This window comes from Pongo abelii, chromosome 19 (genome assembly GCF_028885655.2).
Source record: "Pongo abelii isolate AG06213 chromosome 19, NHGRI_mPonAbe1-v2.0_pri, whole genome shotgun sequence".
NCBI classification, from domain to species: Eukaryota; Metazoa; Chordata; class Mammalia; order Primates; family Hominidae; genus Pongo; species Pongo abelii.
The window spans coordinates 49,071,586-49,096,637 of record NC_072004.2 but is presented as its reverse complement, the minus strand read 5'-3'; the positions used below and the strand labels follow the sequence as shown (position 1 = coordinate 49,096,637).

General features: G+C 42.4%; 1 protein-coding gene and 1 non-coding gene across 10 annotated transcripts in view; both read left to right on the top strand.

The window, feature by feature from the left end:
- The window catches only part of RFFL (ring finger and FYVE like domain containing E3 ubiquitin protein ligase), a 79,317-nt gene that overhangs the window by 17,806 nt on the left and 36,459 nt on the right, over positions 1–25,052 (top strand). Inside the window, exons 1-2 of one of the 9 annotated variants that reach the window (XM_063718584.1) lie at positions 250–1,849; positions 2,027–3,109. In XM_063718584.1, coding sequence (XP_063574654.1) covers positions 2,905–3,109 — 205 coding nt within the window. In that variant the 5' untranslated portion in view covers positions 250–1,849; positions 2,027–2,904. Of the gene's footprint in view, positions 1–238; positions 3,110–7,576; positions 7,852–25,052 lie in introns of those variants that run through there. The other 8 variants (XM_054536662.1, XM_063718588.1, XM_063718589.1 and 5 more) reach the window with 8 other exon arrangements.
- On the top strand, positions 16,747–16,853 carry LOC112129822 (small nucleolar RNA U13). Its single transcript, XR_002912174.1, has one exon. It is a non-coding gene; the product is annotated as a small nucleolar RNA U13 (small nucleolar RNA).

The window sequence follows — 25,052 nt, the reverse complement described above, 5'->3', positions numbered from 1 at the left end:
GTTTCACCGTGTTGGCCAGGCTGGTCTTGAACTCCTGACCTCAAGTGATCTGCCCACGATGTCCTCCCAAATTGCTGGGATGACGGGTGAGCCACCGTACCGGGCCAAAATTGCTAAATTCTTTTCCAGAGTTGCTGTACCATTTTACAGTCTCACCAGCAGTGTATGAGATCCAGTTTCTCTGCATCCTCACCAGCATTTGATATTGTCACCATTTTTAATTTTTTTTTTTTTTTTTTTTTTTGAGATGGAGTCTTGCTCTGTATCCCAGGCTGGTGTGCAGGGGCATAATCTTGGCTCACTGCAGCCTCCGCCTCCCAGGTTCAAGCAATTCTCCTGCCTCACCCTCCCAAGTAGCTGGGACTACAGGCATGTGCCACCATGCCTGGCTAATTTTTTGTATTTTTAGTAGAGACTGGGTTTCACCCTGTTGGCCAGGCTGGTGTCGAACTCCTGGCCTCAAGCAATTTACCTGCCGTGGCCTTCCAAAGTGCTGCAAATACAGGCATGGGCCACCGTGCCTGGCCACCATTTTTAATTTTAGCTGTTCTAATAGGTGTTATATCTGGTTTTTAAGTTCATCAGATTACTTAGTAAAACTGATTTGACTGACAAAGACAGAAGATTTTTGAATTGTATTTTTAGCTCTCTGGATGAATCTGCCTCCATACAGTGTCACACTGGTTTGCTGACTGGCTTTTTAGCACCCCTGCCATGGTTTCCTTGACAGCAAGAGCCTAGACAAACTCTTTTTGCCCAGCAATAGATAGCACAGCACTCCCAGTACAATACTGTCCATGGACAAATAATACAATTTCAAAACTGTGAATTTCTTGTTAATTTTTTATACTTTGCCTCCATAACTGTAGCTTTAAATGTACTCAAAATTTGGCTTCCAAAGGCCCTGAAAACTTTTTCAAATTGTTTTGGTTTATATTATCAAATGGTCTTAGGTACTTTATTTCTAATACGATGAACTTAAACTGCTCACACCTATAATCTCAGCACTTTGGGAGGTTGAGGCAGGAGGATTGCTTGAGCCTAGGTGTTTGAGATCAATCTGGGAAACATATTGAGACCGCATCTCTACAAATAATAAAAGAATTAGCCAGGCATGGTGGCATGTATCAGTGATCTCAGCTACTCGTGAGGCTGAGGTGGGAGATTGCTTGAGCCAGGGTGGTCAAGGCTGCAGTGAGCTGTGATCACACCACCGCACTCCAGCCTGGGCGACAGAGTGAGAACTGTCTCAGAAAAACAAAACAAAACCCAGCTAAAATAGCATAAAGCAGAAGTTAGACCCCCATCCCTACTAGGAATAACTGCTATTAAATGGTTTTAGTATATGTGTGCGTGCTCGCTTGCTCTTTTGCACGTGCGCGTGCTCTCTCTCTCTCTCTCGGTGTGTATGTATATATATGTATGTGTGTATCTATCATATATATTTAAATATATATTCCCCCCTGCTGTTCACAGTGCTTTTTTTTTCAAATGGGTAATGTATTATGGAGCATTTTTTAATGTGAATTTTTTAAAGCATTTAGGACCTGGGATGGAGCTTTGGGTTCCTTTCTCCAACCCTTGTCTGTTCTGTTATAAAAGGGATGAGAGAGGTACCTTTGAAAGACCTAAAGAAAATACGTTTTCTTCCTTGTTACACAGGTTTCAGTTGAAATAAGGTTTTAGCTTTATTTGTGAGTAAATCAGTAGAATACTGGATGTTAGGATGCATCTATCCACTTTATTATAAATAATGCAAGGCTGATTTTATGATGTGATCTCTTGCAGATCCTTGGGGGAAGTGAGAACTGTGAGCACAATAATCTTCAGAGAATGCACAGTCCTTTGGGTATTTGTCTACTCATCAGCTGCTTAGTCAGATGGAGTGTTTTCCTAAGTACTACTGAAGTACACAGTTCGGTCTTTATTTTGAAATCTCTCCTTCTGCCTTCTCTCCCTCTTCCATTACTTTGATTACCTTGATGGGACATTCAAGCTGTGCAGTCGTATCCTTTTATTTCTATAGCCTGCAGAAACCAGGTTGAAGATTAACTGTAGGTGAACAGGTAATCTTATCTACTTGGCTAGAAATCACCCTTCAAGATGAAACACGTGTTGACAAAGGCCCCCTAGACTTGGGGACATGAACAAAGGTAAGTTAATCTTGGGGCATTATTAGTGGAAACCAGGGTAGACGTTTAGGAAGTTTGACTTATTGGAGGCAGGGCATGTGTGTCAGGGAGACAGAGCATGTGAGTGTGTGTATTAGGAGAAGAGACGAATTCAGAGGTATACAGTAAAGAAGAATGATGAATTCAGGCAATCTTCAGAGTTGAATTACAGAATCTTTTTTCTGGGAGTATGGTTACTGGGGCAAGGTAGTAATAGGACATGAGCCTGCTAAGTCACTTCATTATGAAGCTATTAGAGTTTAGGTGATGGAGTTTGATGACAGGGGTCTTTTCCCTGCCCTTCTACTGTATTAGCTGCTCAGGGAAAAAAAACAGAAAACTAAGAAATAGCCTTATATAGAAAATTATACCCATCAAATGGTTCCAAGATTTCTGTTGCTGGGTTTCTGAAATGAGCTGCCCAAGATGGCAGTTTGGTCACGTCGCTGACTTCTTGCTGACTTCCTTTCTCCCAGTCTTGTCATTGGGTCCTCAGGCTGGGTCCTCACTCCTCTGGATTCTTTCTTTTCCTGCATGCTTGCTACTTTTTCAATTACTGACATACAGGAACCTAGTATTTCATTGTGCCTGAGGTAGGCAGTTGCTAGCCTCTTGATATTGGATACCTTTTCTGAGCTATGAAGTATTATACCATAGTGGATAATAAAGTACTCACAATTGCATTATAGAATAGATTCTGGTAACTGCACCAGTGGGGACAGACTGGGTTAGCATGCCCTCACACAACTGGGGGGTTGTTTTGCAGCAAAGTGCTGTGAAGCAGGTTGAGCCTCATGCAGTGCCAGTTCCTGTGTCTAAATGTGAAAGTGGCTTGTTAAAGATTAAAAGGACTGCCTGGTCCTTCTGGCCCCAAGATGGAATGATCTCTGCCATGGCGACAGCCTGTATCTCCCAGGAGAGGCCATTTTATACAGCAGGTTTGTGCTTCCAAATGTTACTGTAAGCCTGCACTGGCTGATACTCTGGTGATAAGTTGACATTTGGGCACTCTCAAGACATATGAGCTATATAGCATCCCATGGTTTGAATTTCTGGGCAAAATTGGCTCATCAGGAAGTCAAAAGCCTCTACTTTCAACCTGTTCCTTTGGGGGAGGTTTTCTCCTTTGGTTTATTTGACTATTCTGTTGCGTCAAGTGAACTTTAATTTTTAGCCATAAAAATTCCATTAAGCCCCTTGTATTGCATCCAGGTGTGAAAATGTCTCAGTATAACAAGACTGTGGGTGACAGGTGAAATCCTTAATGGTAGTTAGGATAATTGTCTCCGAAGGCTTGAAGAAAATAATGGTCCAGCCAACAAAGTAAATACAGTTTGTATTTTTTGTGGTTCTTGTGGGTGAGGGGACTTATGTTTAGGACCTGCTCAGTGTGACTACTGTTCAGCTTGGAGGTCTTTGAAAAAACTTTTTTTCATTTTACTCTAGACAGTGCTTAGGGAACATAGCTGTGTCCTTTTTCTCAAAACATGATCCAAGGCCCATCTGTATCAGAATTGCTTGGAAGACCAGGCGCAGTGGCTCACACCTATAATCCCAGCACTTTGGGAGGCTGAGACGGGCGGATCACTTGAGGCCAGGAGTTCAAGACCAGCCTGGCCAACATGGCGAAACTCCTTCTCTACTAAAAATACAAAAATTAGCCAGGCATGGTGGTGCATAGTAATCCCACCTATTTGAGAGGCTGAGGCAGGAGAATCGCTTGAACCTGGAGGTGGAGGTTGCAGTGAGCCGAGAGATTGTGCCACTGCACTCCAACCTGGGTGACAGAGCAAGACTCTGTCTCAAAAAAAAAAAAAGGCTTGGAAGAGAGAGATACTTATTAAAAATTAAGTTTTGGCCAGGCATGGTGACTCACGCCTGTAATCCTAGCACTTTGGGAGGCTGAGGCAGGTGGATCACCTGAGGTCAGGAGTTCGAGACCAGCCTGGCCAACATGGTGAAACCCTGTCTCTACTTAAAATACAAAAATTAGCCAGACATGGTGGTGCACGCCTATAATCCTAGCTACTTGGGAGGCTGAGGAAGGAGAATTGCTTGAACCCAGGAGGTGGAGGTTGCAGTGAGCTGAGATTGCACCATTGTACTCCAGCCTGTGCAATGAGAGAGAGATTCCGTCTCGAAAAAAAAAAATTCAGTTTCTGGGGCCTCCCTCCATGTCTGCTAATTCAGAGTGTCTGAGGGACTGGGATGAGAAATGTTCATTTTCAATAAGCACCCCTGTTGATTCTTAAGTACCCCTAGAGTAAATTGTTGGGTATCATAAAGTTTACTTCATTTTTCATGTTTAATTTCTGTGATTTATTAGATGATAAATGTTTGGTTGCCATAATATTGTTTTTCTTAAATAGTATGTTCTATAGTTAAAAAAAAAAAAGTTGTAAGGTCACTGAACACCAAGATTAGAATTTGGCAATCATTAATTATCAACAAGGTGAGACAGGCACTGATTCCTGGAAATGTGCATTTATCCATTCACCGACTTCTCAGTTAGAAAAAGGATGTGGACACAAGTAAGATTAATTTTGTTAAAAATAAGAAATGTGCAGTATCATTTAGGATGCTAGGGGTAGGGAAGTAGATAAAAGGGAGATGTTGAGAGGAAAGAGTGTGAAGAGAGAGTAAAGCAGTTTGTAAGCGATACAAACTTTAAAATTTTAGCTGAATTTTAAACTACCAAGTCATATTTGAATATATGCTTGTTGTAAAAAAATTTGATTTTTGGGGGGTAATTTGGATAAAGCTAAACATAGCTATTTGATCTTTATTCCTATTAAAGTTCTCTCCCTGCTATGTGCATCCTCCCAGATCTTCTGTATGTATTTGGTAATTTTCTGTAGATTTGGAAGACTACAGAATCCTGAGAAATGGATATTTTAATTTCTCTTTTGAAACCTGCTTATTATTTATAATGTCAAGATCTGTTGCAGAAAAGAAGGTAAATCTGGGATGTCAATGACATCACATATTTCTGTTCAAATGAAACAATGGGCACACACACATATGCACACTCATTAAATATCTGTTGGGACCACCCTATTAAAAAAAGCATAAATAATTTTGGGTGCTAAGTTACTTGAATTTTAAAATAATGTATTTTCTGTTTTTGTTGTTTTTTGTTTTGAGATGGAGTCTCCTTCTGTCGCCTGGGCTATATTGCAGTGGCGCAATCTCGGCTCTGCAACCTCCATCTCCTGGGTTCAACCGATTCTCCTGCCCCAGCCTCCAGAGTAGCTGGAGTTAGAGGTGTATGCCACCATGCCTGGCTAATTTTAAAATAATGTATTGAAAGAACTTAATCAGAAAGCCACAGTTATTATTTCTCCCATAGCCTCATATTCTCATAATTTTCATATAACCTCATAAAACCTCAAGTGCCTGAAACCACTAGTTCAAACGAGTACCTTTTTAAGCTCTAAAATGTAATCCTCAACCTTTCCACTTTAAAAGGAGGAACTAGGATGGAATGTGGCTATAATTTGGGGAAGTTGGTTAAAACTGTATCAGAGTCCCAAAGAGGGGAATGATAAGCTGCAGCAGCTCTGTTCACTTGCTCAGTGGTATTTCTCTTAGTCAAGTTAGGAGTTCCATGCCTTTGGCCTTTAGGCTGCTCTTCGTATAGTTCGTATCTGTCTCCTGGGCATAGTACTGTCTGGATTTTCTATTTTTTTTTTTTTTGAGATGAGATTTTGCTCTGTTGTTGCCCAGGCTGGAGTGCAATGGCACAATCTCGGCTGACTGCAGCCTCTGCCTCCCGGGTTCAAGTGATTCTCCTGCCTCAGCCTCCCAAGTAGCTGGAATTACAGGTGTGTGCCACCACACCTGGCTAATTTTGTATTTTTAGTAGAGATGGGGGTTTCTCCATGTTGGTCAGGCTAGTCTTGAACTCCCGACCTCAGGTGATCTGCCCACCTCGGCCTCCCAAAGTGCTGCAATTATAGGCTTGAACCACCGTGCCGGGCCCTCTTTCTTATTTAAAGTTCACAAATATAGAACAGGTCAGGAACTTTTCTAATCATTTTTTTTTTTCTGAAGGAGGTTCCATATTTGTCTGTACCTTGAGAGTTGTTTCATACTAGAATTGTAACTTATCGTCAACTACAGAAATATTTTTTTAAAGTGTGGTTGAAGAGATAATGGTTGTCAGCTGCTTTAAAGATGTGTTTATCATTTGGAAAGGACTAATTAACATGCACTATAGGGAAACTTCTTTAAACAAAGCCGTTTTCTGAAAGGAAAACACTGAAGGAGAGGAAATAAAACAGGGAACATTTTATAATACTTTATAAAAGCTCAGCGTGGCGATCCTACTGGAATAATGTAATTAAGGAGAATTAAGTGAGTTGGATAAATAACTTTTTAAAACTAGCCCCTTGAATAGAAAATTAAGTAGTACAGTTTTTAAACCCAAATTCTATCTGCATGTACATTTTAATTAACCTAACATTATTGAATGACAAGCTGAGTTGGCAGCTACATCCAGAGTTCATGCCATGTGAGACCTACCTTAAAGGATGAACGAAGCTAGGTGCAGAGGCCTCAAATGCCCTGCTAAGAAATAGCTGATGGCCATGGGGAACTGTCATACATTTTAAGCAGGAAACAGAAGGATCTAATAGGAACTTTAGTTTCTCTCTTGTCAAATTAAAGCACACAAAAAGCAAGGACTTGATTTTTGTGTGTGTGTGTGTAAACCAATGTCAATTCTAGCCTGTCAGGGCAAATTCAATAATTAATAGCTGTTGATGAGCCAGTCATTCTAGAATTGATTTTTTAAATAAGCAGGCTAATAAATAAGAATTGACATAAATTTAGGGATTTCTCTTTTCAGAGCAAGTGTTAAGGTGATTTTCATAGTCTTCTGTATTCCCTATGCATCCAGTAGGTGTGATGGTAAATGATTTGGCTTTAGCATAGAGACTGTGGCAGCTGATTAAAAAAAAAAAAATTCCAGTGCATCTATCTTAATGAGAGAACTTGAGTTGTCTAAAGAAATAGAGAGGTCAGAGGAGTCCTAGTGGGAAAAAAGAACAATGAGCCTGGTTAGAACTAACAAAAATTCACCCTAATGATTTGACTGGCTAATGATGACTGGGCAAGTTCCCTGAGTCCACTGACCCAGATGTTCTAATTTGTAAATGCAAAGTGACTTATTTATCAGCCTCCTGGGGAAATCTTCAGAGCTGTGAACCTGCTATGATCAGTAATCTTGCTGGCCCCAGCCCCAGCCTGTTCTCAGATGAAATTTTAGAAACTGGCCACTGGAACTTTTTGGGTAAGGGCTCTGGAGGTGGCCAAGTTACCAGCAGTGGGGGAATGAGGTTTACCTGCCCCCAGTAATCAGCACTTGATTTAAAACAATCAGTGAGGTGCCTCTTCTTTCCTAGGTTGCAGTTGACTGCGGTTGGTTCAGGCTGAGTTGTTTGGGAAATACAAATTTTGCCCAGCGTGAGTCAGCACTGCCCTGGGTAAACTCCCTGCTCTGTTGCAATCTTGCTTACCAAAGATACATCCCCAGGCGGCACCATTCACTTCACATGAAAGCCGCTGCTCTTGGTTCCTGAGATGATCTCATCTGAACATGGCTCCAGCGACCTCAGCCACAGGAACTAGAGACAGCTTGCTTTCTGTCACGGCAATGTTTTGAAACTGGCAAAATCAGGTAACCTCAGACTGTTTTCTTAAGTTTCATTAGCTAGATGAAGCTGCATTAGAAACTGGGAAAATCCTGTCTTCAGAAGTGAGTCAGGTTTTTTTTTTTTTGTTTTTTTTTTTTTGAGACGGAGTTTCACTCTTGTTGCCCAAGCTGGAGTGCAGTGGTGTGATCTCGGCTCACTGCAACCTCCACCTCCCGGGTTCAAGTGATTCTCCTGCCTCAGCCTCCCAAGTAGCTGGGATTATAGATGTGAGCCACCACGCCGGGCTAATTTTGTATTTTTAGTAGAGACAGGGTTTTGCCATGTTGGTCAGGCTGGTTTTGAACTCCCAAGCTCAGGTGATCCACCCTCCTCAGCCTCCCAAAGTTCTGGAATTATAGGCGTGAGCCACCGTGCCCGGCCAGAAGTTTTCTTTTATTTGGGTTCTGGATGTGGAGTTAGGTCCAATTAAACCACTGATTATATAAATCTTAGAAAAGTAAAACGTTAGGTTTACAGCTTTATCCATCATTTGCTCTTGTATTTTATTTTTTTGTGTGTGTCTTGTGAGAAACACTTTAGTCAAACTAAGCCATTGTTAAAGGAAAAGAAGTGAAGGCATTTGGTTGCCTTCCTAATAACTAAATATTGAGTTGTGGAGAACACTGTCTTACCAGTGAGTTTGTTCCCACATTCCTTTCTGAATTAATAGGAAGAACCTCCCTCATCTCTAATTGTACTAGGCTACTACTCTATCTCCCTCCTGCTTTTCATCTCCAAACTTTTGAGTCCTTCACCTAATCAGACTATGATATCTCTAGGTAGTCGTCACCCTCCAAATTACATTTCTGCTCCTTATAATTCCAACAAATTGCCCATGTTCTCTTTCACCTCAGACCTTAGCACATATAAGCCTTCTTTTACACACCTTCTCCAAGCTTAATCTGGCCAACTGGTTTCAGCCTAGAAGTCACCTCTTCCACAAAGCCTCTTCTTACTTACCAGGGTTGAGTACTCAGGAGAACCTGGTATTTACTCCAATCATAGCATGTATTGAGAATCAGGGTCTGCTTTGTTAGAATTGTATCCATGGTACGTTGCACATAGTAGGTTCTCAGTAAGGGTAGAATGAGCAAGAGCCTGTACTGTACTTTCTCAACTCCGATCCTCTTATCAACTCTTTTTTTTTCCCCCTGAGATGGAGTCTTGCTCTGTTGCCCAGGCTGTAGTGCAGTGGTGCGATCTTAGCTCACTGCAACCTCTGCCTCCCTGGTTCAAGCTATTCTCCTGCCTTAGCCTCCCATGTAGCTGGGACTACAGGCACGTGCCACCATGCCCAGCTAATTTTTGTAGTTTTAGTAGAGACATGGTTTCACCATGTTGGCCAGGATGGTCTCGATCTCTTGACCTCGTGATCCGCCTGCCTTGGCCTCCCAAAGTGCTGGGATTACAGGCGTGAGCCACCGTGCCCGGCCTTGTTCATTCTTTTTATGCTCACATCTTTAAATGTGCTAAAACCTGTTGATTTTATTGGAGTACTGTTTGATGTGTGGCTTTTCTTCATTCCCACTGTCATTGCCTTAATTTACCAGAGGTCAAAACTGGACATTTAAAGTCAGGCTGGGCGTGGTGGCTCATGCCTGTAATCCCAGCACTTTGGGAGGCCGAGGTGGGCAGATCACCTGAGATCAGGAGTTTGAGACTAGCCTGGCTAACATGGTGAAACCCCATCTCTACTAAAAACAAAAAATTAGCTGGGCGTGGTGGCATGTGCCTGTAATCCCAGTTACTCAGGATGCTGAAGCAGGAGAATCACTTGAACCCGGGAGGTGGAGGTTGCAGTGAGCGAGGATCACACCACTGCACTCCAGCCTGAGCAACAGTGAGACTCCATATCAAAAAAAAAGAGAGTTTGAGACCATCCTGGCCAACATGGTGAAACCCCATCTCTCTTTAAAAAAAAAAAACAAAAAAACAGCACACCACGCATGGTGGCCAGTGCCTGTGGTACCAGCTACCCAGGAGGCTGAGAAAAGAGAATTGCTTGCACCCAGGAGGCGGAGGTTTCAGTGAGCCGAGATTGTGCCACTGAACTCCAGCCTAGGCACAGAAGGAGACTCCATCCCAGAAATCAATCAATCAGCCTAAGGGCTTAAAATTTTGTGTGTGAATACTTTTAGGCACCATCAGAGAGAGGGCCTGTACTCTTCAAAGATTACAGATACCACCATTTTCTGACATCTTACACACTGAAGACTTAGCATTTTACCTGCATTGCCTCTAGGAATTTGAGTTTGTAACTCCTAGTTCAGACCCTTATCAAATGGCCACTCCTCCATAAGTCTTTCCTTGCTCCTGTCTTCTCCATATTGTTGCCCAAGTTATCTTTTTAAAGTCTACATCTAATCTTTTCATTTAAGGTGCCATTTGTTCCCTGTTTTCCACTTAGCTTGACTTCTAAAAGCTTTCACAGTTGGATTCTTTCCTACATGTTGCTGTTAACCATCTTATCTCCCTCTCCCCTGGCCATTTCTCTCCTCTCTAGCTTCACTGAACTTCTTATTTTAACATTCCGTGGATATACGATGCCTTTTAGGACTCTGCCTTTTCCCAATGGACTCTCCCTTCTCTAACTGGCAAGATACTCATCCCTCAGGACACTTAGTTCATATATGCATCTTCTCTGACTTCTCTGTCTTTTCTGACAGACAGCACTGTCTGTCTCTTCCACTAGACTGTTGAGTTCCTTGACTGAACTTGGTGTCCCTGGACTAGAGCTTGGCACCATCAGAGAGTGGCTGACTGGGATCTCCAGGGTCAAACCGTTATTCTTTGCAATATTAGAAAATCCATAAGCTTTTTTGTTAGATGGCATGGTTTTCATTCCTATTTGATGAACATGAGCCCATGGCTGCTTATTTTGTATGTGTTACCTGCAACCATCAAGTAATCATTCAAAGTTAATTTGAAGATTTAAAGGGTTTTCTGAGATCTAGTCCTGCAATATCACATTTTTATGGTGTTTTACAAAATTATTTCCCTCATATGGTTTTATTTGCGTTGGGTAGGCTTTATTTATTATCCCTATTTTACCAGTGATTATAAAGCTCGTCTGATACCAAAGCATATATACATTCAGGTAAGACTTAGAGAGAAAACATGGTTCTTACACTGCATTAAGCAACTGGTTTGTCTCTTAATATAGTAGTTAAATATACTCTATCAGGTTCCACAGAAATGGTGCCTTTGCTCGACAGGCAAGTGCTAATGGTCTTGCCTTTTACAAGGCTACTTTATCATCAAGGTAGGAGGAGGAGGTACTCTGAACCTGCCTGACCTATGGGAAGGCCCTGGTTGTGGTTAGAGACCTTGATTGAAATTAATGGTGTGCCCCCTCCAACCTCTCAAGTTTTTCTGTTATACTTCAAATATCTGGAAGTTGTGAAAACCTGCTGCCCTGGTGGAGTGTCAAACCAGGCTGGTGAGTGAAAGCAGTCATCCCAAAATGGAGTAAGCTGAGTGTTAAGGGCAGAAAACCTTTTATAGTTATAGTAAGTAATTAACTTTTTAGATCACTTCACAACTTTTGGAGTGCTAAAATGCCAAATTTGGGACTATGAGAAATTCCATTATAAAAAGATGAACCATTAGAGCTAGGAAATAATCTCTGTTAGATATTGGCATATGGTGTTCAATTTTGGGTCTGTCATACTTGAGAGGATAATTAAGATGATTAAAAGGTTGAAAAATAGGTCTTATCATTATAAGTTTTAAAAAGGGGGGAAAGATTTTAGCCTAGAGAAGGAAAAGCTAAGGGATAACTTCATTATCATCTTCAAATACAAGAATAGTTTTTGCCAGGGGGATTTTTATTAATTATTCTTCATGAACTTCAAAGATTTAAGAGGAAATGGTCTTAAATTGAAGGAGGAGCAATTTTGATGAATACGAGAAAGAGTTTTTTGATCATCAGAGCGAGGAACTGTTTGAATGACTGCCCAAGAGAGTGTTGAATTTCTGACTGTTTCAGTTGTCTATTGTGTGACAAATTACCCAAAGACTTTTGGTGGCATAACATGACAACCATTTTATTGCCTATGATTTTGTGGGTTAGTAATTCAGGAAAGGAGGACATATTTTTTTTTGTCCCATATGATGCTGATTGAGCTGGAGGATCCAAGAAGGCTGCACATGTCTGTACCTTTGGAGCTAGCTGTTGGCTGGGATATCTTGGTTCTCTGTGAGTTCTCTTTCTTGGTCTCTCATCACTTATAAACCTATATTGAATGGCCGAGTGTGGTGGCTCATGCCTGTAATCTCAGCACTTTGGGAGGCTGAGGTGAGTGGATCACCTGAGGTCCAGACCAGCCTGACCAACATGGTGAAACCCCGTCTCTACTAAAAATACAAAAATTAGCTGGGTTTGGTGGTGGGCACCTGTAACCCCACCTACTTGGGAGGCAGAGGCAGGAGAATTGCTTGAACACGGGAGGCAGAGGTTGCAGTGAGCCAAGATTGTGTCATTGCACTCCAACCTGGGTGACAGAGCGAGACCGTCTCAAAAAAAAAAATGGGCCATAATGGAAGCTGCAGGATCTCTTAAGACCTAGGCCTGGCAGTCATACATCATCACTTTTGCCCCATTCTTTTTGTCAGAGTAAGTCACAATTATAGCCCAGATACAAGAGGAGGGGACGTTGACTTCACCTCTAAAGGATAGAGGGTAAAAATCACATTGCAAAAGGGCATGCAGTGTGGTTGGGATTATTACCACCAACTTTATTTTATTTTATTTTATTTTTTGAAACAGAGTCTTGCTCTGTCACCCAGGCTGGAGTGCAGTGGCGCGATCTTGGCTCACTGCAACCTTTGCCTCCCGGGTTCAAGTGATTCTCTTGCCTCAGCCTCCTGAGTAGCTGGGATTACAGTTGCTTGCCACCACGCCTGGCTAATTTTTGTATTTTTAGTAGATACAGGGTTTCACCATGTTGGTCAGCTGGTCTCGAACTCCTGACCTCATGATCCGCCCGCCTTGGCCTCCCAAAGTGCTGGGATTACAGGCGTGAGCCACCGGACCCGGCCTACCACCAATTTCAGTTACAATTTACCACACTGACCTTAGAGATTTTTCATGAGAGAATAATCAATATATGTTTATTAAATGGGTAGTTTGGGCATATGATTTACAAATTTGGCTGCATATAAAGTCATCTGGGAGCTTTTTACGAGCATAAGCTCCTAGGTACCAGACCAGTGACTCAGTATCTCCTGGGGGTGTTGTGTTGGCACATAAGAGACACTGTGTGTCCTTTCTTTCAGGTAACTATCAGTAAAATGAGTATGGTGGGGGGGATAGATAGGTATAATATGTAAGGCAAGATGATATGTACATTGAGATAGATCTCATCTCTCCTGCTTCTAGGACTTGATTGAATCCTATCTAGCATGCTCTTCCTTCCAGTCTGCCTAGTGTAAATTATATTTCATTAAATCAGCCCATCATCAGAACAGTGTTTCTTGATGCCTCTCATTTTTTTCTCATGTTTTCTGGCATTTTTCCTTCATTACTTTTTTTTAGTTCATAATTCAATATTTATATGATTGATGTATAATAGACAAAAACACATCTGCTTTGCTTTCGAGTATCTAACAGTGTCTGCCTCATAAAAGGCACTCAGTAAGTACTTGTTGAATGAATAAGTGGTTGATTGAATGCATGAATGAATGAAGTGATATTTGAATTAGCTTTAAAGGTGATTGGAATTTTGGACAGGTGGAGCAAATGAACGGGAAATTTATTGTTCTGAAGTGGAAACTGTGGATCATATTGCTCATGTAATTTCAGAAAACTGGAGAAACTGGTTTGGGAAAATGGAAGAGTTGGTTTTATATCTAGTATGCTAAATTTGAGGTATGGAAATTTAGCAGGCATTTAGAAGTGAAGCACTGATCTGAAGGGTGAGATTGATTCCAGATATTCACTTTTGGGAGTTACCTGACTAGAGAATGTGAAATCTGTTCCTTTCACAAATACCTGGTAAGCTCCTACTGTGTGCCAGACAGCTATGTTACAGGGAAGGTGAACTGCAGTCTGAGAAGGAGCCAGTCTTGTGAAAAGAGCTAGAGAAAATGTTTCAGTCAGAAGGAACCCAAGTTTGTAGGCCCTGGAGCAATAAATAATTTATAATTTTTGAGGAATTGAAGGAAGGTGACCGAAGGACAGAGCGAGGTGAGTGAAGTGGGAGAGCTGCATGAGGTAAAGTGGGAGAGGCAGGCAGAGCCCACATCACATGGGGACTTTGTGGGCTAGATAGTGAGTCTAGCCTTCACTCAAAAGTGTGGTGGGGCTGGGCATAGTGGCTCACACCTGTAATCCTAGCACTTGGGAGGCTGAGGCAGGTGGATCACCTGAAGTCAGGAGTTCGAGACCAGCCTGGCCAACGTGGTGAAACCCCATCTCTACTAAAAGTACGAAAAATTTTAGCCAGGCATGGTGGCTCATGCCTGTGATCCCTGCTACTCGGGAGGCTGAGGCAGGAGAATTGTTGGAACCCAGGAGGTGGATGTTGCAGTGAGCTGAGGTTGTACCACTGTACTCCAGCCTGGGTGACAAGAGTGAAAACTCTGTCTCAAAAAAAAAGAAAAAGGAAAAAAAAAAAAAGGGTGGTGGGACACCATTGAAGGCTTAAAACAGAAAGTGACAAGCAGAGATTCTTTTTCTAAATAAAAGTTTACCCTGGCTACTCTGTAGAGAATAGAGAGTCACAAAGAAGGGACCAGTAAGGAAGTGTTTGTCTCCCTTCTTGAGAAGGATCATGGCAGATAGGGCAGGGTATGGCAGTGGACATAGAACGGGATAGTTGCAGAATGCGTTTAAAAAGTAGAACCAGGCTGGGCCTGGTGGCTCATGCCTGTAATCCCAGCACTTTGGGAGGCTGAAGTGGGCAGATCACCTGAGGTCAGGAGTTCGAGACCAGCCTGACCAACATGGAGAAATCTCGTCTCTACTAAAAATGCAAAATCAGCCATGCGTGGTGGTGCATGCCTGTAATCCCAGCTACTCAGAAGGCTGAGGCAGGAGAATCATTTGAACCCAGGAGGCGGAAGTTGTGGTGAGCCGAGATCATGCCACTGCATTCCAGCCTGGGCGACAGAGCAAAACTTTGTCTCAAAAAAAAAAAAAAAAAAAAAAAAAAGTGGAAGTAAAATTCACTAGAGAAGGAAAGGAAGAAGGAAGAGTAAGGAGTACAGAACCCTAGGGCCTATGTAGGGGGCAAAAGAAGGAACCAGGGAAGGAAAATAAGGGAGCAAGAGTGGTCATTGATGTCAAAGGTAAGTCAGGCTACTGCGCTTGCAGTGGGAGCCAGTGTGGGAGAAGGAGTCTGTAAGGGGAATTCAAGTGTATCCAGAGTAAGTGTGCTGCCTGATGTGTGGCAAGTCAATACCCAAGACCTTGGGGGGGTGGGGGGGGCGTGTTATTTGTTGGGCTGCAGAATGAGGAGATGAGAGGGAACTGCAAATCCATCCTCCTGAGGAGTTTGGAGCTAGGGTTTTTAAGGATTTTGGAGTGGGCTGGAATGTGGAGATTGTTGAGTGGTCAGAGAGAGAAAGGTGAAGTAATGGGACCTGGAGATGAAAAAACTGTATTATGCTGATTTTGTTTCTCTCTGAGGGTCTTCAAACTGGTTGGCATCAGCTGTTTTACCAGAATTTGGGATCTGAAAAATACCTCAAGCAATTCTTAAAAAAAAAAGCCTTATGCTTCTAATGTCAGAGATACTATCTTTAGAAACAATAGGGATACAAATGGTCAGTGTCTAGTGCTGTGTGACTTTCGGTTACAAGGAAATGCATCAAAGTCCAGCCTGATTAATGTTTTTTTTTTTTTTTGAGATGGAGTTTTGCTCTTGTGGCCCAGGCTGGAGGGCAATGGCATGATCTCGGCTCACTGCAACCTCTGCCTCCTGGGTTCAAGTGATTCTCCTGCCTCAGCCCTCCTGAGTAGCTGGACTACAGGTGTGTGCAACCACACCCGGCTAATTTTGTATTTTTAGTAGAGATGGGTTTTCACCGTTTTGGCCAGGCTGGTCTCGAACTCCTGACCTCAGGTGATCCGCCCACCTCGGCCTCCCAAAGTGCTGGGATTACAGGTGAGCCATCGCACCTGGCCTAATGCTTAATTAAAGTTATATTTCTGTCCATAGTTCTTGGTAACCCTCTGAGGACAGCTTCATAAGGAAGAATTTGGGTAGGTTTTGGGTGTATGGGGCTACAGGGAGTCATGAAGGTTGAGGACATAGGAAAGAGTCACACATTTATCCATCAGAAGATCATTGGTGACCATTGGCCGGGCGCTGTGGCTCACGCCTGTAATCCCAGCACTTTGGGAGGCCGAGGCGAGTGGATCACGAGGTCAGGAGGTCGAGACCATCCTGGCTAACACGGTGAAACCCCGTCTCTACTAAAAATACAAAAAATTGGCCAGGCGTGCTGGCGGGCATCCGTAGTCCCAGCTACTCAGGAGGCTGAGGCAGGAGAATGGTGTGTACCCGGGAGGCGGAGCTTGCAGTGAGCTGTTAGGTACTTCATTTTACAGATGAGAAAAATGACGCTTAGGGAATTAATCACCTTAACAGGTCACACAGAAAGAAGACTATGAGTTCTGTCTGACCCAGGCCCCATGCTCCTAAACCTTGCATGACACTGCTCTTTGGAAAGTCCTATCAGGACATCAGCTAGAGAGGAATGAAAGGTTTTTAGAGTCCAGTGATGGCTTAGCCCCAGCTGTATGAATTTGTTAGCAACCCAGTTAAATAAAGTCTTCTGATTTTTCTATAATAATCTGGCAGTTTAGGAATGGAGAGGTGGGGGAGGGAGGGGAAGATAAGGATAGAGTAAGAGTTCAGTAAATTAGAAAGGGGATTATTTTGTTGTTCATAAGTGTAATGATTAGATTTTCATGCACATGTATGAGATGTGCCTCCCTAAAGCCTTGTTACTACAAAGTCAGTGCATTACCCATCTGATGTGGGAAAAATAAATCAGAAAGAGGCCTCAGCTTGTGGGAATGGTGGAATGCAATGGCTTGTGTTGTTAAGCAAAATTGTGTTTTACAGTAAATATTTATTGTGGTTCTTTTGATGCAAGCTATATTGGGATATGGAGGAAAATGCAAAAATGGATAAGATGGTGTATTTGACCTCTACACAGTTAGAGAGGAAGGTAAAGTGCTTCACTATAGTGCTTGATTGAAGGGTATGAGAGGGGTGGAAGGTGGAGGAGAAGTATGGGAAAGTATTATACAAGTTAGCTTGTAGAGTCAGGGTGGCATTACGTAGGGCTGGCCAGGGTGGTGCCAATCTAGCTTCTCAGGATGACCCCTCAGGATTTTGGTCACTGTGTTGTCAGTCTAGTCTTGGGTCACACAATGTATTTTGTGGAGAACCTGGAAATAATTAGTCTTGAAGACAGGATTGTATTCAGACTTGAGTGATTGAGCTCAGAATGGAATGCCAATTTATTATTTTAGAATGAAGGATTCCTTTTCCGTTAACAGGATTCTGGAATTTGTTAGGATAATTGCTTTTCAATATCAAGAGATCTGGCAATCAAATTTAATAATATCAAGCTTGCTTGGTGAGCATGGATTTATAAGATAGAGTGGTTTGTGGGGGAGAATACAGTTACAAAAAAGATTATTGTTTCCCTTAATGCCTGGTATTGTATTAAGTACTTTGCATACAGTAGGGCATTTCATTGTCCCAGTGATCCTCCTGCAAAGTAGGTAGAATTATCTTCAATTTACAAATGAGGAAACCAAGCTCTCTTCAAGCTGATAAGATGCTGAACTGAGATTTGAACCAAGTCCCTCTGCCTCTAAGAGCCCATACCCCTTGTTGCTACTATATGCTGTACCCATCTAAGCTTCGTGAAATAACCTTGTTCCACTGCAGAGAAGATGTTGTGTCACCTACCTGTAGTATTTCTCGGCTTTGGGCAGTTCTGGAGTCAAAATGCCGCTCCCTGTTTTTTCTAGATTTTTCCAGATTTCTTTGCTAATCAGTCTTAGATGTGGTCACATTCTTTGTTTAAATACCTGTGTATTAATATAGTCATCCAAGCCTTTTTGTCCTCTTCTTGCTTTTGGTTTGGAAGATACTCTCTCTTTGGGGGAACTTTACATATCTGTGCACATTGATTTTGTGTTGATTTTATTATCTTAATTTTATGGGTTAAGTTTTTGAGTTTCCTCTGGCTCCTAGTCCATCAGCTCCTCCCTGTCCCCTTCCTCTTCCACCAGACTTAAATTCAGATACTAATGCCAATTTCTGAATACTCAGTCTGGCTCCAGTCTACCTATCCAATTTAGACATGGCTCTCTGGATCACTAGCTATTGCCAGTTACTCACTGCTCCTGTATGTCCTTGATTTCCTACTTGAATACCCTTGTTTCTGTTGTGCTTTTGGCTTGGAATGTCATTCTTCCCATGAAGTCTCTCTGGTTTGATCCCTCACTGGGAGTAATCACTTCTTCCTGAGTCTCATAGCAGAGAATTCTCTTTTATGTCTCCTTTGTGGCACATTACACTTTCTGCCATCTATTATAGTTGTTTGTGTACATACCCATCTCCTATTAGACCATGGCCTCACTGAGCAGATCTGTCTGGTTGACCTTTGTCTTTCCCCTAGTGTCTAGTTCAGTTCCCTGCACATAGTGGGCATTCAATATCTATTGGATGAATGAATGAATAACTGAACAGAATTTCAGATTTTTAAGTTTCTGCTCATTGTTTTATTATAGATTCCCTCCCTTTTTTGCTTTTCTTCTTCCTTTCACATTTCCTTTTCTTTCTTTTCTATTAACCTGTGTTTTCCCTTGCACTGACTCACTGAACTTCTCTTTACCACTCCCTTTTTTTTACCCACATTTTGCCTCATTCTCTCCCCATTAGCAGTCACTGTGGGTGTGCCACATGCTGCTGGTCAGATTTTCTCCATCCTTTTGTGGCTTGAGTTCCTCCATGAATCAGATGAGCAGCGTAGGAATTGACTGGTGATTACATTAAGATCTTAATAAAAGACCATGTATAAAAAACAGTACTTAAAATTTGTCAGTATATTGCTTTCAAGAGGGAAATTTTCCAATGCATGTTTCAAGTGAAAGGGAAAGGGAAAAAAAATCTTTGGGTACTGGGGAGGTAGATCAGGGCATTTTATTCACAGTGTGGGATGTGGGATGTCAAAGGCATCTTATTTGACCAAAGAAATAATGCAGGAAACCACAGAAACTTCTGCTAACCGTTAATATTGAATCCTCAAATTTTTCTACAGCTGGAGAAAACATTAGAGATGAGTGTAGTTCAACCTTCCTGTTTTCCAGATGAAAAAACAGACCCAAAGAGGCTAAATGACTTATCCATTAAGCTGGGGTATTTGTTGCCCAGTGTTTACTTCTAGAACTGAATGTGGCCTGGGAAACCACCAAATCTTTGAAAGTAGTGGAAAGTTACACTTGAAATGGAGGCTTTAGGTGTCTAAAATTGAAGGCTTTTGTAATGCTGAAAAGTAGACTTTGTCCAGTTGGTAGCAGGTTGGATTTGAGGCAGTGTTCACCAAAGGGCCGTTTAACTGTCTCAGTCACTCCCTTCTGGGAATCTGTTCCTTCTGCATTTGAAAAGGGGCCAACGTTTAATTATTAAAACATTTTCAATTTTTCTTGCTCTTTTTCCCAGTCCTCATATTCGAAGTTTTGTTTCAGGCTTTATTTCCTTCTCTCAGCACTGTTTGTGTTAAGTTTTTATTGCTTAAGTCAGATGTCAGTACGAAGCATTGGAAATCCAGAAAGTGTCTTAGACACTCATGATTGGTTTTTGGTGCTTGTTAGGTGAATCTTTTACCTGACTCATATAATAATGTACTTTATTGTCACTGAAATACTGTCTAGTGAACCAGTTGGCAGCAGATATGAAAGGTTACCCACTTGTTGAAGGTCTAGGGTGCAGCAGTGGAAAGAGATCAGATAGCCCAAAACAGGAAGTCAAGTGCAAACAGGATGTGTTTGTCTACTGTAACTCGTGTGCCTGTGTTTTGAAACTTGGTGCTGTTAAAAAGTCAAGACTTCTAATATTTGAGCTTGGCTGAAGAAGTCTCCATTTTGGGTTTGAAAAGAAGCTAACGTAACTAGTCCTTTACAGCCCTTGCCTTTATCCATATGCACGTCTTTCTTGTAGGGACCATTCTTTCTTCCTGGGCATGGTTGTTTATCCTAGTTTATACCGTACTGCATCCATATGGTTTATAAAATGAAGCCACTGAATTGACTGCTGATGTTACTTTTGGTAGATATGGGATTCAGTCTGTGTTTGGCTATTTTTTTAAATAACAATGAGAAATTTTAGCCTGTAATTCACCATCCTTTTATTTATTTATTTATTTTTTATTGTTTTGAGACGGAGTTTCACTCATGTTGCCCAGGCTGGAGTGCAATGGCACGATCTCAGCTCACCACAACCTCCGCCTCCCAGGTTCAAGCGATTCTCCTGCCTCAACCTCCAGAGTAGTTGGGATTATAGGCATGTGCCATCACACCTGGCAAATTTTGTATTTTTAGTAGAGACAGGGTTTCTCCATGTTGGTCAGGCTGGTCTCAACCTCCTGACCTCAGGTGATCTGCCCGCCTCGGCCTCCCAAAGTGCTGGGATTACAGGCATGTGCCATTGTATTTTATTTTAATTAAAAAATTTTTTTTTGTATTTTATTTTAATTAAAAAAAATTTTTTTGTAGAGCCTGGGAAGTGGCTCATGCCTGTAATCCCAACAGTTTGGGAAGCTGAGGCGGGAGGATTGCTTGAGCCCAGGAGTTTGAGACCAACCTGGGCAATATAGTGAGACCCCCGTTTCTACAAAAATAAAAGTAGCTGAGTATGGTGGCATGTGCTTGTAGTCCCAACTATTCAGGAGGTTGAAGTGGGTGGATCACCTGAGCCCAGGAGGTCAAGGCAGCAGTAAGCCAAGAGTGCATCACTACAGTCCAGCCTTGACACCAGAGTGAGGTCTTGCTGTGTTGCCCAGGCTGCGAGCTGGTCTCAAACTCCTGGCCTCAAGTGATTCTCCTCCCTTGGTCTCCCACAGTACTGGGATTACAGCTGTGAGTTACTATACCTGGCCACCACCTTCTATTTTTTAATTTTTATTTTTTGAGACTGGGTCTCCCTCTCACCCAGGCTGGAGTGCAGTGGTGCAATCACAGTTCACTGCAGCCTTGATCTCCCAGGCTCAAGTGATCCTCCCACCTCAGCCACCCAGTAGCTGCTGGGATTACAGGTGTGAGCCACTACAACAGGCCCTTTTTTTTTTTTTTTTTTTTTTTTTTTTTTTTTTTTTTTTTTTTTTGAGATGGAGTCTTACTCTGTCACCTAGGCTGGAGTGCAATGGCATGATCTCAGCTCTCTGCAACCTCCGCCTCCATGGCTCAAGCAATTCTCTTGCCTCAGCCTCCTGAGTAGCTGAGATTACAGGTGCCCACCACCATGCCTGGCTAATTTTTGTATTTTTAGTAGAGACAGGGTTTCGCCATGTTGGCCAGGCTGGTCTCGAACTCCTGACCTCAGGTGATCAGTCCACCTCGGACTCCCAAAGTGCTGGGATTGCAGGCGTGAGCTACCACACCTGGCCCATTCTTTTAAGTAACAGTCTGCTTTTGTTGGTTTCCAGAATTTTTAGCCTAACTTTTGAGTGTTTTCTGAGTGTGGTGGTTTATGAATGACTACCGGGTGTTTGTGAACTTTTTTTAGTCTTTGAATTCAAACTTTCTTTGAGTACTGGAGGCTGCATCTAATGCTAGCTGCTGAATTGCTTCACCTCTTGGCAAGTCTCTGGAGAAGAGATTAAGTAAGTAATTTGCTTGGGGTCACTCAGCTGATAAACAATCTCAGCAGCCCGTATTTTCTGAACCCACCTCCCATTTCCCATTGCTTCCTACTGTGAAATCTGCTCTATTACATTCATTAGAGGACTGGATTGGTTCTAGGATAATCATCTGCTCGAGTCATCTCGGGATCTTTGTGGATTATCACAACCGCTTGAACCAGGTCCATTCTGCTGGTCTCATAATATGGGACAGGTAAAGGTTTTGATAATGTGGGGTGTGTGTGTGTGTGTGTGTGTGTGTGTGTGTGTGCTGGTCTCATAATATGGGACAGGTAAAGGTTTTGATAATGTGTGTGTGTGTGTGTGTGTGTGTGTGTGTGCGTGTGCGCATTCTGTACCTTTGCCATATTGCGAAGAAAATCATCTGTCCTTCCACTTTGTAATTCCAGGAGCAAAAGAGTAAAGTAGCAGCATATCTCAGTGTGGATGGTCTAGTGACTGTGTGTGAAAGCAGAGAGAACAACACGCCTTTGTGCTATCAGCACAGGTGTCTTTTTTCTTGACTCTTATCAAAGGGTGGGAATATGAGGCATTTTGCACTTTGTTGTGGGATGTAGGCAAATAGTAAAACCTGAAGATCAGGCTGAACACAGGTGTTCTTGGCAAGGAGAGAATATGGTGAAAATACAAAGGTTTTTGTGACACCAAGAGAACTAGAAATCTCCATTTCTGCTGCTTGGCGTAGATACTGGGTAGATCACATCCTCCTGGCAGGAGCAGAAAACATTTCAGAAAGTCAGCATAATTTTCAGATTGAGATCAAACATCAAACCAAGCTAAAAGTCTGTGGGAGGAAGGGGGTGCTTAGTCTGAATTCATCCTGGATTTATCACCAAATCCTATCTGACTTCAGTGCAGTGCAAGCAATTACAGTGCATCAGGTGGAGGCCAGAGGCATACGTTCATTCTTTGAATTTGGCAGAGAAGGGTTGAGGAGCTAAGGGAGAAATTCTAAACTGGCTGGACTGCAGGGTTGTGGGGAGTAACAAACTCATTAGCAATGGGGTGGAATTGGGAAGAGATTTAACAGCCTGGGGCTGCAAGGAGGATAAAACCACTCTGACCACCTCTGAGAAGTTTTTCAAGGGATTATATAATTAAGAACTGGTGGAAGAACTGTAGTCATTTAATTCTTAGAGGAGTGGTTCAAAAACTAAACTGAACCTGATTAGAGGTATTGGCATACCTAAATTTTTATTTTTTTAAATTTATTTATTCCTAAATTTTTTTTTTTAATTAATTAATTAGTTTATTTTTTGAGATGGAGTCTCGCTCTGTCGCCCAGGCTGGAGTGCAGTGGCGTGATCTCGGCTCACTGCAAGTTCCGCCTCCTTGGTTCACACCATTCTCCTGTCTCAACCTCCCAAGTAGCTGGGATTACAGGTGCATGCTGCCATTCCCGGCTAATTTTTTGTATTTTTAATAGATACGGGGTTTCACCGTGTTAGCCAGGGTGGTCTTGATCGCCTGACCTCGTGATCCGCCCACCTCGGCCTCCCAAAGTGCTGGGATTACAGGCATGAGCCACCGTGCCCAGCCCCTAAATTTTTAAAAAGCAGATAGAGGAATAGAACTGATAAACGTCTTTTTAAAGAACCTTAATGGGCTGAGTGCAGTGGTTCATGCCTATAATCCCAGCACTGTGGAAGGCCAAGACGAATGGATCGCTTGAGGTCAGGAGTTCGAGACCAGCCTGGCCAATGTGGTGAAACCCCGTCTCTACTAAAAATACAAAAATTAGCTGGGCATGGTGATGGGAACCTGTAATCCCAGCTACTTGGGAGGCTGAGGCATGAGAATCGCTTGAGCCTGGGAGGCAGAGGCTGCAGTGAGCCAAAATCACGCCACTGCATTCCAGCCTGGGTGACAGAGCGAGACTCTGTCTTAAAAAAAAAAAAAAAAAGAAAAGCTGGGCATGGTGGCTTGCGCCTGTAGTCCCAGCTACCCAGAAGGCTGAGGTTGGAGGATCACTTGAGCCCAGGAGGCAGAAGTTTCAGTGAGTGAGACCATGCCACTGCACTCCAGTCTGGGCGACAGAGGGAGACCCTGTCTCAAAACTAAGTAAAATAAAAAAGTTAAGAACCTTAATGGGCCTTTCTGTGTTAAAACAACAACAACAACAACAAAAATAACCTTAAAAATTAAAAAAGTACTTTCTTTAAATTATTTACAGCCAATTTCTGTTGAACATCCATTATTTGCTGGGCTCTGGGTTAAATGCTTTGACATGCATTATTTTAATCCTTTCAATTATCTTTTCAATGTAGCAGGTTTTAATTAAAGGAGTTAAATAACACCAGAATTCATTCTATACCATGGTACATTTGGCTGCAGTAATTTTTGTGCAGTCCACTTTGGAAAAGTAAATTGCATAATTTTGAGCCTAGACAGAATTCCTGTCCTGAAGTGCCTTCTTTTCCCAGTGCTTTGGAGTGCCAGAAACCCCTTCACCTAGTCCCTGCCTTCATTTAAAAAAAAATCCTGGTTACCCATTAGTCAGTCATTGTGATAATATCTTGTGAAAGCAGCTTCTTCAGTAGAAGGTCCAGAAGAGCTTACCTGGTCAATCCTGTTTCCTGCACCAGAGTAGTAGGGGGATCAGGGTCTCTTTATTCTTGATGAGCTTTGTCATCAGTTTCGATGGAAGAAGGATCCTGCTGTAATTAAACTGCAGGTCCATTTATTCTGTTTTCAGCGTTGTTAGAAGACTTTACTCTGAACTGCTTTGTTTCCTGATTGACTCACCTTTTGGGGCAGAATGCCTGGGTTGAAATGAAAGCATAGGTTTCTCTGCTGCAGTGTTCAATCTGTCATCTCTCCTAAACTCCACACTAAGAAGCAGCCATTTAATTGGTCAGACCCCAGGGGTGATATTTTGGCACAGCTCCATTGGTCAGAATTACTTTTCCCTGAACTTCGTAGCAGATGCTGAGGTCCCTCTGCAGATATTTGTCATAGAATAGTTGAAACTAGGGGTTTCTGAGAACATTTATAACTTGTGATTATTATGTATGTCTTTCAGTTGTTAACAGTTACCGCTTCAGAAAAAGAGCTCACTTATTGCTAGTGGGAAGTGAAATCTCTCTCCTTTCCCCCTTATTCATATTATTATTTTAACAGTTTATGCTCCAAGACCCTCTGCTCTCTCGTTTCCTGTATCATTTTGTTATGTTTCTCCTTCCACCTTGCTTGAGCTTTGCAAGTCGGGAGCAACAGGCAAAGGTATACCCAGACCTGGGTGTGTCTGGTAGAGGTCGGTTTCTTCCATTTCTAGCGTGTCTTTATTTTACATCTGCAT